The sequence below is a fragment of the Leuciscus leuciscus genome (genome assembly GCF_965113295.1).
Source record: "Leuciscus leuciscus genome assembly, chromosome: 9".
Lineage (NCBI taxonomy): Eukaryota > Metazoa > Chordata > Actinopteri > Cypriniformes > Leuciscidae > Leuciscus > Leuciscus leuciscus.
This window is the reverse complement of record NC_138733.1, coordinates 33751965-33768824: the sequence shown is the minus strand read 5'-3', so window position 1 is coordinate 33768824 and position 16860 is coordinate 33751965. Positions and strand designations below refer to the sequence as shown.

The 16860-nt window shown below is 36.8% G+C and overlaps 1 protein-coding gene across 2 annotated transcripts; it reads left to right on the top strand.

Moving 5' to 3' along the window:
* The first annotated feature begins 60 nt into the window (after nt 1-60).
* Nucleotides 61-15416, top strand: LOC309506751 (P2Y purinoceptor 14-like). Of its 2 annotated transcripts, none has more exons than XM_082180710.1 (3): nt 61-76; nt 11188-11577; nt 13425-15416. In XM_082180710.1, exons 2-3 carry the CDS (start codon nt 11198-11200, stop codon nt 14026-14028), a joined length of 984 nt encoding a protein of 327 aa, XP_082036836.1. In that variant the 5' UTR covers nt 61-76; nt 11188-11197; the 3' UTR covers nt 14029-15416. The 2 variants fall into 2 exon arrangements, with proteins under 2 accessions (XP_082036836.1, XP_082036835.1); XM_082180709.1 differs by lacking the exon at nt 61-76 and adding an exon at nt 8666-10349 and having other exon boundaries at nt 10854-11577.
* The last annotated feature ends 1444 nt before the right edge of the window (nt 15417-16860 follow it).

Sequence of the window (16860 nt, the reverse complement as noted above, 5' to 3'; positions counted from 1 at the left end):
ACATACATGAAGTTCCTGCTCTTTAAGGAAGTGACAGACAGTGTTCTTCAGTAAAGCTTCAAGATAGAGAGCCACGGTGAGTCATGCCTTGTTTTAGATTGTGTGAAAATACAGAAGTAGTCAAACAAAGAAAATTAATTAGTGTTAAATATCAAATTAATTCAGCTCAAATTGAGTTTAGTCAATATGACTGATATTTTTAAAAGTCAACTTCTATATAGGTGAAGTTTAGAATAATGTTTTCTTGCAGCTTTCAAACATGTTTATTTCTATTTGTAACACTTTACAAACCCAATCATTGGGTTACAAAAAAATTAATTTAATAATTTAAACCAATGGTTGGGTTTGTCCATATTTGACCCAAACATGGGTTGTAACAACCCAGCATTTTTGTTATAACATTAATAAAATCTGTAAAAATATATTGCATGTTCATGCAAAAAAGCAAATTGTTCTCAACAAAGCGTTATTAGAGAAAGAATGAGACACTTTTTTGGTCTCAGGTTTTGACACCGCATGTAACAAATCTAGTGAGCATCTACTGAAGTGACCATAGAAGAATCTAAATAAATACAAAATGTAATGAATAAAAGTGTGCCTTAATGATTTTGATGTGTCACTGTGATGTGAAATATTCGTCTGTGTGCTGCATATATGCTTTAATCTTTATTGTGGTTAAGGGTTGAGGACAGGAAGCTGAACTCAAATGAATTTATATTTGAACCTATCAAAGTAGAGCGATATAGATAAAGAGGAAATTGCGTTATATATCACCCCTTTAAGTTTAGTGTACTAAAATATATATTTTTTTATTTATTTTTTTTACCGTGTGATGATAGCACTAAGTTATTTTGGTAACACTTTACAATATGGATGTACACAACCCCATGTCCAGACAAGTTGGGACGTTTTGTAAAATGCAATAAAATTCACAATCTGTCATTTGTTAATTCTCTTTAACTTTTTTTTTAACTGACAAAAGAACAAAGAAAGGTTTTCCAATGTTTTCACTGAACAACCTATTTGTATTTTGTAAATATAAAATGTTTTTTATATTGATGGCTACAACACACTACAAAAAAGTTGGAACAAAAGTGAAAAGATTATCCATGTTAGATTATCCAACTCTTTTTAAACAGTCCACAATGAGTAGGTGAATTAGTAATATTATCAGTGCTGGTACTACCGGACCTCAGTGCTGCATGCACTGTCGATCACAACATTGACAGGCTGGAAAACTGGGTGGGGCTTTCTGGGATAGTCATAAAATGGTTCAGGTCATACTTAGATGGGAGAGGTTATTATGTGAGTATATAAGTGCATGGTTAAATATTTTACCACTTGCTTGAGCAACTTAATATATAATTATATAGAAGTAATGCACTGAATAATACGCTGTTTATATTGTGTTTAAACGTGAATACGTCTATTAAAGAGTGTATGTAGGCCTACAAAGAGAATCACAATGCTGCCAAAACTTTTTTTAAATAAAAGTTGCTGATAACTTGTGGATTTGAAATACAAATAGTGAGTATGTGTTTGTGGTACAACCGCGGATCAGTTTCGCACTGCAAACAGCATATGTGAAAGCACTATAGCGCGCGCTGCTCCTGCACCGCACACGCACCATAACACGTACGCACTGCACAGGGAGTATGTGTGAAACGGGCGTCAGTCTTTTTAACAGTGGCGGTTCTAGAGGGGGGGCCGGGGGGGCCGGGGGGGCCAGTGCCCCCGTGTCACCAAGCTTGGCCCCCCCTCTGGCCCCCCTAAATTTGGAATCGTAAAATCACACCAAACAACTGCGCATTTTATCAGTTGCGGCGCCTTCATCTATAGGCTACACTGCAGCACGACGTATATTCACATCAAATGTTAACGCAGAGGAACGGGACACTGCAGTTCACAAAAGTTCATTATTTGCATGTGCTTTAAAGCCTTGCCGGTTAAACATGTCATTCGCTGCTGATGCGCTGTTCAAATATGCGCTTTACTGAGCGCGTACACTCGACGCGCACATGCACTAAAAGCCTGTTACTGGACTAAGTTATCTTTTGAGTCTTATATTGCGCTAATACTGTCCAATACAGACAATGTTTACATAAACAAAGTTGGTTATGTCTAAAGTGAAAGCAAACAGAGAAAATTAATTAAAATCTGCTTGTCATATGCGCAGGGCCGGTTCTAGACATTAGGAGGCCCTGGGCAAAATTCATGTTGGAGGCCCCCCACCCCCAATAAAAAAAACACTTGAAACAAATATGATTCCTAACCTTTTTATTTATACAACATTTCATTTTAAAAGCAGTATATTTTTACTTACACAGTACATAAGTTTGGACACATTACTATTTTTAATGTTTTTGAAAGAAGTCTCTTATGCTCATCAAGCCTGGATTTTGATCAAAAATACAGAAAAATAATATAGTGAAATATTATTAAAATTTAAAATAATGGTTTTCTATTTTACTATACTTTATATTTCTTTGATGCAAAGCTGAATTTAGTGTCACGTGATCCTTCAGAAAACTTTATAACATTCTGATTTATTATCAAATGTTAGAAATGGTGCTTAAAGGAATAGTTCACTTTTAAAATATAAATTCTGTCATCATATACTCACCCTCATGTTGTTTCAAACCTGTATGAATTTCTTTCTTCTGCTGAACACAAAGGAAGATATTTAGAAGAATGTCAGTAACCAGACAGTTTTTGGGTCCCATTGACTTCCATAGTAGGAAAAAAATATATACTATGGAAGTCAATGGGACCTAAAAACTGTCTGGTTACTGACATTCTTCTAAATATCTTCCTTTGTGTTCAGCAGAAGAAAGAAATTTATACAGGTTTGAAACAACATGAGGGTGAGTATATGATGACAGAATTTTCATTTTAAAAGTGAACTTCTCCTTTAATATTTATTTTATAACCTGTGATACTTTTTTTCAGGATTTTTGATTATTAAAAAGTTGTTTTAAAAAAGTCTTCACTATCACTTTTTATATATTTAACACATCCTTGCTGAATATTCCTGTTTTTTTCTGTATTTTTGATCAAATAAATGCAGGCTTGTAGAGCATAATAATAAACTTCTTTCAAAAACATTAAAAATAGTAATGGGTCCAGACTTTTACCGGTACTGTATGTACATATTAATCAAACTTTATCTAAGGTAATCTCTTTTTTGTTTAATGAAGATGTTATTGTTGTTGTTGTTATTTTGCTGTTTTATTCAATTTATTCACAGTTCCAGAATCCCACTTCAGTAGATGAGCATAAGGGCTTTTATATTGCATTGCTACCTTAAATATGCTATACACAAATCAAGTGGAAGAGAAAGACACGATCGCTACTGAGCAGAAAAAAATATATAAACTGATATTATTGGCGTAATGTCAGGGTATAAAATCATCAGCAGAATTTAGAAGATAGACCCATATGAGATCCTTTATTTGAAACATTTAAAAATGTTGTAGTGTGTTGGCTTTTTAACTTAGAATACAGACGTCTTGTCTTTTAATTTTGTAGCTTTTTTACTAGTCAGCTCCCGACGCGATGTTATTCATTGTACGCGCAAATTCAAAGCGTCGCGTCTGGGCACGTTAATGACGCTCGCGCTCTTTTAAACTCGTAATAAAGCGGTGAATGATTTTTCCAGAAATGACGCTGATCTACAGTACAAGTTTATATTTAGAATACATTGCAATCACTCCAAAATAGATGACGACAACTCACACACCTGCATTATGAGCTGTGCTTCTTTGTGTGCTTATTAGGCTTTTGCCTCGCAGCACCTGATGGATGCGTTAGTTACACATACTTTCAGAAGCCGGCACCCGCTTTGTAACGGACACATTCATTGGTTTAACTGCAGTAATGTAACAGTCTATGGTTAAGATAAACATCGTCACTATTTTTAGTTAATTAATAAATATTGAAATAAATTGTAGATGGGACATTTGTAATATTTTTTTATTTTTTTATTTATTTTTTTTCTGTCTGGGCCCCATCCCGCCAATCGGGCCCTAGGCACGTGCCTAGTTTGCCTTTGCGTTAATCCGGCTCTGCATATGCGTGTATATTAGACGCGTCGCGTGCAGTTCTTAAAGAGACAGTAGCCCTAATAATAAACATGCTGCCGCTTGTCCGTAAAGAGATAGTTCACCCAAAACCAAACAGTTGCTGGTCCCCATTGACTTCCATACATAGTAGGAAAAAATACACTATGGAAGTCACAGGGGTACATAAACTGTTTGGTTACTCACATTCTTTCAAATAACGTTTATTTTCAACAGAAGAAAGAAACTTATTCAGGTTTAAAACAACTTAAGAGAGTAAATTATGACTTTTTGGGGGGAGAACTATCCCTTTAATGTTAATAAAACAACAAAACACACAGAGGAAATCATTCACTGCTCTTGACTGAGAACTTTAAGTCTGTTGTGTTTTATTTTCATATGTGTTCATTTAATTACTTTCTTCAATTCTACTGTTAAATACACCTATAGCTGATAAAATAAAGCACTGTTTATTTCATTTGTATATTAAGTTGTGTATGTGTAATATGTATCTCTGTTCTTAATTTTTATAACAAAGAAAATAGTGACAAAGATTTTTATTTTCGCCACTTTGGCCTAAATGTCTGCCATTCTTTTTTATTTTATATTTTGTTACCTAGGCTATAAGGCTTTGCTTTTAAAATAGGGACATTAGTTTGGCTGTAATGCTCAATCACATGCAAAATAGTAAAACCAACATGAAATAAGAATCGTGATAAAATCGTGATTTTCCTGAAAAAAAAAATTGTGATATGACATTATTGCCATATCGCCCACCCCAGGTGTAAAAAAGTGCCTAGATGTGCTTAGATGCTAAAAATGTGTTATTATTGATCATTATATCACACTACAATTAAACATAATGAAACATTCATTTGAATTGAAATTGTTTTATTAGCTTAGCTAATATAATTTATTAGCTTTTTCTAGAGATTGCAGTCATGCATGACATGGTGAAAAATGATTTGAAATAATACTGAAAATAGGTTAAGATGAATGTTAAAGGTGTGCCCCCTAAAAGCACAAGTGGCCCCTGCCTGGCCCCCCCAGTTACTGTGGTCTAGAACCGCCACTGCTTTTTAAGCGAAGATGGGTTATGGCTCACCACCAAATATCATGAGAATTGTCGAACAAAAAAAACAAAAAACAAAAAAAAATCACATTTCTAAATGCAAGATTGCAAAGTATGTCTTTCACCATCTACCATGCATTATATTGTGAAAAGATCCAGTGAATCCAGATAAATCTCAGTCTTGTTGGGCAACCCCTTACGAAAAAGAAGTATAGCCTACTTCAAGTTAATTTAATGAAGTATACTTAAGTAATGTTCAAGTATATTTTTAAGTATACTTTATGTAGTAAGTATACTAATATCAATGTGTACTTGTAGTAAACTTGTAAGTGTACTATTTCAATACTGCTTGGGACTAAATTGGCCCACTTTAGAATATAAAAGTATATGTTTAAGTGTACTATATTACGTTTCTCATTTGTAATGCATCTGTACTACAAGTGAACTTATAATTATACTCTGGGGCGCTGTAAAGGGGGGAGGGGTAAACGATGACGATTCTCGGGGCCCATGACTAAGAGGGGGCCCAGAGAAGCCCCCAATACAATTGTGGTGCTAAAAAAATAATATTTGATAGTAAAAATTATTAACTTTAAATTATTCTATTTGCTGTTTCCTGGTGTCAAATTTTTTTATTTGTTTAGGAAACACAAACGTCCGTGGGCCCCTCTCCCCCTCTCGATTATCATAAAATGGTTCAGTCCGCCCAAATTGTATCCAGGCAACACAAACAGCTTGACTTCACTTATAGTGCCGGCAGAATATCAACTTGACGGAAGAGGAAGTGAAAATGCCTCAAAAATCTGGAAGTCAAAAACGGAAAGAGGAAAAAATAAGAGAAGTGAAAGCAGGGTAGCCGCGGGGTCTTAAAAGTCTTAAGGTCTTAAATGTCATGTTCCTAAATTAAGGCCTTAAAAAGTCTTAAATTCCGTTGTCCAAGTCTTAATTTTTTTAATGAAGGTCTTAAATTTCATTATACTAGCCTATTTATTCAAAGTCAACCTGGCTGCAAACGCAAGGTGAAATGGGGGAAAAAACAACAACAACAACGTGAAAATTCAACAGGGTTTAGTGTAACGTCAGAGAACGTCTAATTTCTAGTATGCACAAACACTAGTTTGGATTTTCGCGCCGGCGGCAATGGATCAACATTCTAATCAATCAGTGGAGAGGAGAGACACCATGGGGAAGTGTCGTTCGGTTAGGTGTACGCATTTTCAAACCGAACGGTTCGTTGGACCATTTTTCCTGCCGACCAAAATTTCATTATTTCAAATGTAGGCGGACATTGTCCAACATCAAATGTGCAAACGTAATGTAAGCGGAACTAAACTGGGCTACTCGTTATTGTGTGGTTGAAGGACCGCTTATCAGTTTGGACCAGTGCAGCGCGAGCGATCTTGATCAAGCGACACTGTTACACAGCGGTAATAAGAGATCCAGTAAATAAATCATTTGAATTCGCCACAGAAGTAATAACATCGCTGTGAGATCTAGTGAGAAACATTCACATTTCTCAGTTTTTAACGGATCAAACAGCGCCTGGAAGCCAGGAAGAAACATTGTGCCATGAATTAACTATCTAGTGTCCACAGATCAGCAACATTCACCATGGATTTACTGTAGTAACACTAACTGCAACCATGGAAGTTTGGCAGGAATAGTAGGCTATAATGCTTTCAAGTAACATTACGTTGGTTTTATTTTGACATTATGAATACAATTGCTGCCCTCAAATGTTAATCTGAACTAAAAATAGACCTTTGTTTATAACTACTACAATATTAGGTTACATTTCTTTTTTTTTTTTCAAGGAGCTGTTTTGTTTATGCTCCTAAGAAGAGTCTATTATAGCTCCATCATTGGTCAAAGTGTGTTAGTTTTAATAAATAAATAAAATAAAATAAAATAAAAACTCATGCATTTATTTCTTTTTGCTGTATCGAAAACGTACCAAACCGTGACACAAGTGTATCGTATTGAACCGAACCGTGAATTTTGTGAATCGTTACACCCCTACTATCTATATCTCTCTTACCTATCTGTCTACCCCTCTGAAGCAATGGTTGAAGCAATTTGAATGCTGATAAACTTTACTAAGACGATTTAAAAGTTAGTTTATCTGTTTATTGTTATGAAAGTTTGATATTTACCAAAAACATCACTTTGCAGTGTGTTGTTGAATGAGTTTTTTTATAATAAATGTATTTTTAATTAAAACATTTGTTAGTAATAGTCATTATTGGGATTTGATCTGGTGTTTTACGACTGCATAATGGGTGCGACGTAGGTTTTAAAGGGATAATTCACTTTGAAATACATTTTTGGTATGTTTTAGCTTACCTCAAGGGCATCCAAGATGTAGGTGTCCTTTTTTCCGCAGTAGTTTCAATTTTTATATTTTTAGGTCAAACCGTTCTTGTCTGTCAGTCATATAATGCAGGTCTATGGTCACTGTCTCAAAGAGCATGCACAGAGTCCAAATTAAAACAATTCCCCGTCGTCCAAATTAAACAATTCCCCATCGTAAGTACACATTGATGGCCTAAGACACGAAACGAGCGGTTTGTGTGAGAAAACGAACAGTATTTATATCGTTTTTACCTCTTATACACAGTCATGTCCGAGTGATCTGATCTGACGTGTACGCAGACTGGTGCATAGATATATACACTAGATGTCGCCTTAAAGACATTCGTTCCAATGAACTGCCGTAGACAGGGCGACATCTAGTGTGTATATATCTATGCACCAGTCTGCGTACACGTCAGATCAGATAAAAAAAAAATCTTAAATTTGGGGTGATCAAAGAAACCCTGGAAAGAGGCAAAGGGTAGACAGTATGTTACCCAATATTTCACAAGAAAAGGTGGGTTTGTAAGTAGGCCTAAATTGTTAGTGGACCGCCCTTGACAATGATCGTAGCCTACAGCACTTTTCTGTGCGTACGCGTACGCACGCTTTGTACATGAGGCCCCAGGTCTCTACGGTAGCATTTTTCGACAAGTTAGCACGTTTCGATAGAGCAGGGTGCAGCGGGTGCACGGCTTTGCCTCACATACATACAAATATAAATATATGTGAATACACTATATGACACATGTACAGCTATGCACAGTATATACATTATACACTGAAGTAGTGCAGTATTACAGAGGACAAATTACGGGTGTGGACATGGGATGGAGTTCAATTGTCTGATTGACTTAAATATATGAGAATGATAGTCAAAATACCATAAACCATGATTTTATGTAAATTAATATGAAAAAAGTCTGAGCTGTGTTGGGGGCCCTGTCAAGATTCTTTTCATGGGGCCCAAAATCCTTAGCAGCGCCCCTGAGTATACTAGTAGTTTACTATTTTAATACAAGTAGATTTTTTTTAGGTTATGAAAGTACACACTGAAGTGTACTCTCAGTAAACTACTAGTTTAGTAGTTTAGAAGTAAACTACTAGTTTAGTAGTTTATACTGCAAGTATACTTGTACGTTTTCTTTAAGTGAACATAACATTATTCTTAGTTTACTATTTATATATTATTTTTTGCACTTGCAGTATACTACTATGTTCAAATGTAGATATTATTTTTCATACTTGAAAAATACCTTTATCTGTACTTTAATTTTAAAAACATTTTATTAGCTTCATGCATCCTTTTTAATCAACACTTGAATGTCGGTAAGTTTCATAAAGAAATGCAACATTTTAAACAAAAAAGTTGAGGAAATCACATTTTTGTCAAAGCCAAAACTTGATCAGATTCCGAACGATGATCAAAACACAGATGGAGTAGATCGAGTCCGACACCCCCAAAACTTCACTGTCGTTTTCTCTTCATGGGTTACTCTTCATTTCATTTGGTAACATTAAGCAGTTTTGATTTACACGCTGTTTGATGATCACGTTATTTTACATTTGAGTGAGCAATCTTCTATCACTTGTTTCAGCTTCTTCTTCTCCTGTGTTTTGATCCGATATTCTGTACTAGAAGATGTGTCATAGCCCTACCGTATAACAGTGAAAACATGGATAGCTGGAAAAGAGTAAAGTAGAATTAAAGTAAATTCCTATGTACACCAGTGGACTAGCCTACACAAAAATTAAGATACGCAGAATTAGAAACATATCTGTTTTATATCAATATTCTAATCAATATTTTCAAACAATGCAAGTTTCATAAGACTGTATATGAAAAACTATGTAAAAAAAAAAAAGTGTATTTAATAGGTTACTCGATCAAAAGGGTTAACACAACTTCAAGCCAAGTATACTTTGAATACTTGTCCTCAAAAAATGGACATCGAGTTCTCAGTCCCAAAGAGGAAAGGGACCAACCAGACTTTCTTCAGTGACAGGTGCAAAAGCAAAAATCTGTCATGGTATGGAGGTGCATCAGTGCAAACGGCATGGGTGACTTGCATTTGTGTCAAGGTACTATTGATGTGGAGGCGTATATTTGGATTATACAGAGACATAAACTTCTATCAAGATGAAATCTTTCCTGGGAAGAAAGACAATGCTAGGCCTCATTCTGCACATGCTAAAACTGAGTAGTTTCTAGACACTCTGCACCAAAGAAGAATCAGGCAATGATGACCACTGTTGAGTTGATGTCTTATGTCAGGCGAGATTGGGCAAAGATTCCACTTGCAAAACTACAACAATTAGTATCCTCAATTCCCAAATGATTAAAAAGTGTAATTAAAAGGAAAGGTGATGTGACAGAGTGGTAAACATGCCTCTGTCCCAACTTTTTTGGAGTATGTAGCAGCCATCAAAATCAAAACTTGTTTATATTTACACAATAAAATTAAGTTGGTCAGTGAAAACATTGGAAATATTTTCTTTGTACATATGTCAGTTAAATAAAGATTCAAGGGAATGAACAAATCACAGATTCTTGATTTTATTGCATTTTACAAAATGTCCCAACTTTTCTGGAAATTGGGTTGTATTAGCAGTAACACTTTATTTAGATAGTCCACTTTAGACATTCTACTAACTATAAATAATTTTGAAAGTACATGTCACCTCAGTCTCATTAGAGCATTCATAGACTGGTAGGGTTGGTGTTACAAATAGTTGACATGCTGTTGCCAAGTTACTTATAGTCAGTAGAATATCTGTTGGTGGACCATCACAATAAAGTGTTGGCAGATATTAAGCAGACAATCTACTAATACTCTAATGAGAGTTAGTTGACAAGTACTTGCAAAGTTACATAAGCCCCTTTCACACAGCGCTTTGAACCCGGCAAATTGCCGGCAAATTGCCAGAGCGCCTTCTGTGTGAACGCAAACTCGACCCGGGATTTATGCCGGGATCGATGCCGGGTCGGGACCTAGTAACATTGCCGTGTTCAGTCCCGGAACGCGCGCTGTGTGAACAAAAGCCGTAATAATGCCGTGTCGTAGTGATGACGCTGAAGCGCGGGATCGTTCGTCAGCTGTGAAACGGTACGTAAAGCGCAATTTTATGATCGAATCAGAGAAAAAAATGCACAAGCGTGGTTTCGCAACTCATAAGCAAACTTAAGACGCTGCTGAGATTACAAGTCACATCGATGTCACGTGTCTTTACGGCATTTTTACGGGTTGTGTGTGAACGCACTCTCTGATTCCGGAAAATCACTGGCAGTGTGAATGAACCAAAATCAAACGAACCCGGGTCAAATCCCGGGTCACTTTATCCGTGTATTTTCCGGAATCTCTGTGTGAAAGGGGCTCTAGAGAGTCATAAGTGCACAATTGAAAAAAGTGTTACCTATTTTTTAAAGCATTTATTAGTCTTTGTTAATGTTAGTAAAATTTGTATTGTTCATTGTTTATATTTAAGTTCACAGTGCTTTAACAGATGTAAACAAATGCATCTTTGGATTTTTATGTTGAAATTAACATTATTCTTTATTGCTCGTTCATGTTAACTAAAATAGAATACTGTTACATAGATTACTGTAAAATATTGTTAACAAATGAAACCTTATTGTAAAGTGTTAGTGGTATTTTGGAAAATGTCTTCATTTTGTATAATAAAATTCAACCACTCTTCCAGCAGATAACGTCTTATGTCTGGGTCACCATCCAGCTCGATCATGGACCAGAACGCAACCAATTCAACTCAAGGACCTTGTGGCTTGTCTCAAATGCCAGCTCGTACATTCTTTATATCTGTATACTCTCTGGTTTTTCTGGCAAGCCTGGCACTCAACAGCATTGCAATATATGTGTATTTTTGTAAATCTATAAGCCAGTCCAGCATCACAGTATATCTCAAGAATCTGGTTATAGCAGACTTTTTTGTCTGCCTGTGTTTGATATTACGCATTGCCAAATACGCAAGCACTTCAGTGGAAATACAGCGTATCTACTGTATCTTTGGTGCTCCAGCTTCCTACCTGAACATGTACTCCAGTATTCTCTTCATGGGCTACATTGCTGCAAACAGGTATGGATGTTTCTCTCTGTTTTTTTGCATGTTTTCATAATTTCTTTTCATGACGGCCTGACCCAAAATTATGTCGGCACTATTTGGCATGTTTCATTGCTTTATCACAAATAAAACAAAAAAGAAAACAATTGACTCCAAGCACAACTAAGCAATGCTTATGTCACACCGGAATGTGAGGTTCTTAATTATACCAGCATTTAGTTTCTCCACTGACAGGAAAAGGACAGCAACCACTTCTAGAATTTATACAATTTATTTAATAACAATTTACTCACAATGATAAAACAGGCAACAGGATAAAAAAGTAAAGAAAGGCAACTCACTGGCCACTTAACACTACAGCACAATTCATCAATTTCAACCAAGTAAAGATCAACCAAGCATAAAAATCCCGACTATAAAATGCATTGAAAGAAAAGTTCGGCAGTCTTTAGTAAAATCTCAAACCACATTCAAGATTTGCCCACATTAACACCATTGGCCTTACAGCTTTCCTGTAGCTCAGTGGTAAGAGCATTGCATTAACAACACAAGGTTGTGGGTTCGATCCCAAGGGATTGCACATACCTATGTATAAATGTATAGGATAACACAATGTAAGTCACTTTGAATAAAAGCGTCTGCCAAATGCATAAAAAATGTTATATGGAAGTCTGATAGACGAGCGGGCCGCGGAAGGGGGTGCTGATTCAGATGAGGCAGTTCGTCCCTTCACGCAGCTCTGTGATCCAATATAAACAGAGGCAGCACTGAGGAGGAGTAAAAGCAGCCTTAGTCTCTCGCAAAATACTGGCCCAGCTCACACACACACACACACACACACACACACACACACACAAGTTGATAGGTAGCACAACCTTTCTTTACTTAGCTCAAATCAGACGTTGAATCTACCGCATGAACATCTACGCCCCTCTTCTGCTCCGCTGTAGAGGAAATGCACAAAACCCTCAGATCGCAATCACACACAGGCATATGGATCCCACACACCCAAAACACCAGTAAGCTGAGCACTTTCCTTCACTTATCCTTCACTGGCTGTGACTTTCTGTAATCCAGGGTTTCTCAAACTCGGTCCTGGAGGGCCACTGTCCTGCACAGTTTAGCTCCAACCCTGATCAAACACACCTAGCTGTGAGTTTCTAGTGATTCTGAAGACATTGATTAGCTTGCTCAGGTGTGTTTGATCAGGGTTGGAACTAAACTGTGCAGGACAGTGGACCGGGTTTGAGAAACCCTGCATTGCAGCTATCGGTGTTCCTGCGCGTAGGTTCGGCTCGCGGTGTGCGTGCATTCCCCTGCACACCTTTACTCTGCCCTCCGTTTCTCGCATATCTCTTCCTATAATGCAAACTGCCGCACCTGTGTTTAATCAACAATCCATTAGTCCAAGCAGCGCTGCCAATGCCCCCAATGTCAGAGAGAGAGGGTGGGGTCTGTCAATCATAACTGTTAGTGAGTATTTAGGCCCACAATTAAGCAACCAGTGACACAGCAATCAGTGATCAAAAATACACATAAGGCACAAACCAAATAATAAATTACGTGGGTGAAATAAATGACGCACGGGGGTTCAATACTATAGACAGACAGATGTTCCGTATTTGACACTTACAAAGTCTTACAAACACATTTGAATAAAATTTTAATAAAGGTTGAATATGTCAATCTTCCTATAGGCCAGACATCACTTTTGGCCGCTACTGTAATTAAAAACAAATATTACACATTAAGGAAAGTCTAATAACAGTCCAACATATGATTATATTTTACTTCAGTAGCAAGTCATGGAGCCACAAACGTCACAAACCCTGTTTCTGTATTCTTTGAATTCTTTGTTTCAGGTACATGATGATTGTCCGGCCACTGGAGACTCACGTGTTGCAAACAGTCCGATCGACCCGCTACATCTGCATAGTGACCTGGGCTGTCCTGTTGTGCTATAATTGTGTCTACATTGCTATTTTTGCCAGTGCTGGTACAGAAACCACTCCCCACAGTGGTTTCAACTGTGAAAGTTTTCATAACAACTTGCTCAAACAGATCTACTTAGCCATGCAGATCTCTTCCTCTTTAGTATTTTTGTCTGTGCTGGTCTCCCTGATTCTGTTTTATTGGGGGAACGTACAGAGGCTTCGACAAGCTCAGCGCACGATGCCGGAAAAGCCTGGGAACACACAGCTCAGCAAGTCAAAACGCAACATGCGAGTACTGGTGGCGGTTTTCTGCGTGTGCTTTGTGCCCTATCATATGGTGAGACTGCCACACACGCTCATCAGTCCCCTTCTGCATGACTGTACAGCAGCTCAGGCCTTCTACATCATAAAGGAGCTGACCGTCCTGCTGGCAGTGCTAAATGCCTCCTTGGATCCACTTATTTACTTTGTCTTTTGTAAGACCTTCAGGGCCCAGCTTAACCTTAAAAGATTTCAACAAAGAAACCAGTAAGTTGAGTTAAAGGCGAAATGTGTGATTAGCGGCACAAAACAGAACTGCAAAAATTCAAATCCAGCCAACATTTCATGGTGGGGCCAATGTAGGCAAGATTTGGTCATGAGATATCGGCCCTTCATGGGTTTGTCCATGGGTCCCATGTCACCCCTATCTGAATTAACCCCAGTATGCCTACTATACATTGGCCCCACCATGAAATGTTGGCTGGGAACAGGTTCGCTTCCCCTATATTTGATTTCATTGCTTTAATGACAGCAGCACTTGAGCTGCACGAACTCCACAAGTTTTTATAAAACCTGTTCATCATGTTCTCCAGCATCATTTGAGAATTCAATGGAAGCACGAACATCTGACCATTTGAAGGAGTTCACTTGAACAATTTATTTGTTTAATTATTGATGAAGCAGTGCAGATTTCTTTTCATTTTAAGACTTTTCTTTGTTTTATTTAGCTTGACACAAATATTAATATAAAATCTTAAATATATATTAAATATACAATTATAACATGATGTCCAGCCAAGAAAAATGGACATCTTCGCCCTTTATTTAAATATTCTTAAAATTTGCTTGGATTTAATTGTTTTATTTGTGCTAAAGCAATGAAACCTGCCAAATTGTACAGACATCATTGTTGGCCAGGCTGTCATATAACAAAATTATGAACACATGCAAAAACAAGAGAGAGACAGCCAACTAAATATTAATAACTGATTATGTTGTAGTCAATGTATGCTTTTTGCAGAGAGATTTTTGTGTTTCTATCTGCATTTGTTTTAATGCATAAGAAATAACCTGTAGCTGTAGTTTGCCTTTTTTGCCAAATAATTTAGTCAGATAAATACTTTAACCTTGTCAGTATTTTGTTCATTCCTCATATTTTCCTCTTTGATGGTTTAATTAATAAAACTTGTAGGATCATTAAAAACAAATATCCTCTACAGACATCACTTTTGGCCACCACTGTAAATACATTATATAATAATAAATGCAGTTTTCTAACAGTCTCACAGCACTCAGCGTGGGGTGAGAGAGGAAACCAGCTTGTGCCTGACAAACACAACATCCATATTTAAGTCCCCTTTGAACTCCCACTGAATCCTCATATGGAGAGCTAATGATAATAAATCAGGAAAGCTCCTCAGACAGTAAAGTGGTAAATGTTCTTGTGTTGTATTATTTTTATGCTCTAATGCATTTGGTTGGATTTGTAAAACTGATTTACAAAGTATTTCAGTTACTTTAAGTTATTCTGTTTAAATTCTTACATTGCACTTTTAAGTTAAATTCAGGAATGTTCTGTAAATATACATTTTTCTTGTTAGTTTATTCACATTAAAAAAAATTGTCATAGTGTACATTATGCTCACAAATAACTCATATATATATATATATATATATATATATATATATATATATATATATATATATATAGTGAAAACAGGTCATGCAAACCATATATATATAGTTTTTTTTAATAGTCTCATATTTTGTTGTACCTTATGTTGTCTTGCACTGTTCATTGAGTCTCAGATAAACTTTATTTTATTCACTGTATTTGTATATGCATGTGCTGAAAATAAAGCTCTTTTCAATTTAGAAACATCTGACAAAGTTGATGTTTTATTGATAACACTTCAGAATAATGGTCCATCATTAAAGGAGCTGTATGTAGTTTTCAGCGGCCTCTAGCGGTGATGTTTCAGATTGCAACCAATAAGTTTACAAGCGCGCGCTCTTGCGCGTGCGTGCTCGAATTTATGAGCAAGCACTGTCTGTGGGTACCGGTGTTGTGCCGAATTTCGACCCCCTGCCAAATTATTACCCCCCTCGTTGAAGTCAGTACCTGATTGCCTAATCCTAACCCCACCCCTAATCCTAACCCCTCCCCCACAACTAATCCTAAACCTACCAATACTAGGGGGGTAATAATTTGGCGGGGGTCGAAATTCGGCACAACACCGGCCAGACTGAGACGCAACACACCAGAGAAAGCATCCCACAACATGCTGGAAACTCAGGTAAACTCCCACTGCAACGTTACAATAATAGGCTAATTTTATCAGCTTGACGTAGAACTAATGCTCCATGCTCGTTCCATGATAAGTATGGAACCCTAGCATCAACCGTGCCGAATTTTTCCACTGCAAGCACCACTTTACATTTTCTTCAGGAAATGTACATTCTAGGTTTGTGTTGGAGTCTGTGACGTGTTGTGCTGGGAGCAGGTCGTTTCTTAGTGTTATATCAGACATGTCATAAATTGCATAATTCATAAGTCCATGTCATAAGTTGCAGTGTCGTCGCTGTTGAGTGCAAAGTCAGTAGCAGGCTAGACGAGGCGAGAGGCTCGGGGGCGAGCATGCAGGTGACGTCACTGTATTTCGCGGTAAATCCGACCCGGCACCTTCACATAAAAATAAGAATACTTGCTTTCAGAGGTAATAGCAAAACCCGCAAAGTGGATCATTTTAATGTGAGATTACAACCCCTTCACACACAGGCAATAAAAAAAGGATTCGTTTTAGTAGAAAAATACCATACAGCACCTTTAGTACGTATGCAGGACTAATGAGTAGAACTACATTAACACTACTACAATTAACTAATATAGAAACAAGCTTAACCAATAAGTAAGTAATATCAAATTTAGAACTAAGATAGGAAATCAATAATTACTTAATGAGATTGGCATCATTAAGAACTGATAGGTAATTTTGACAAATTATATGGAATTACTAAGTAATTACTAATCACAATATTAACGTGTCTGAGACATTAGCAACTCTCTTTTTTGACTCTCAATGTGGTTATACAATGCATCACT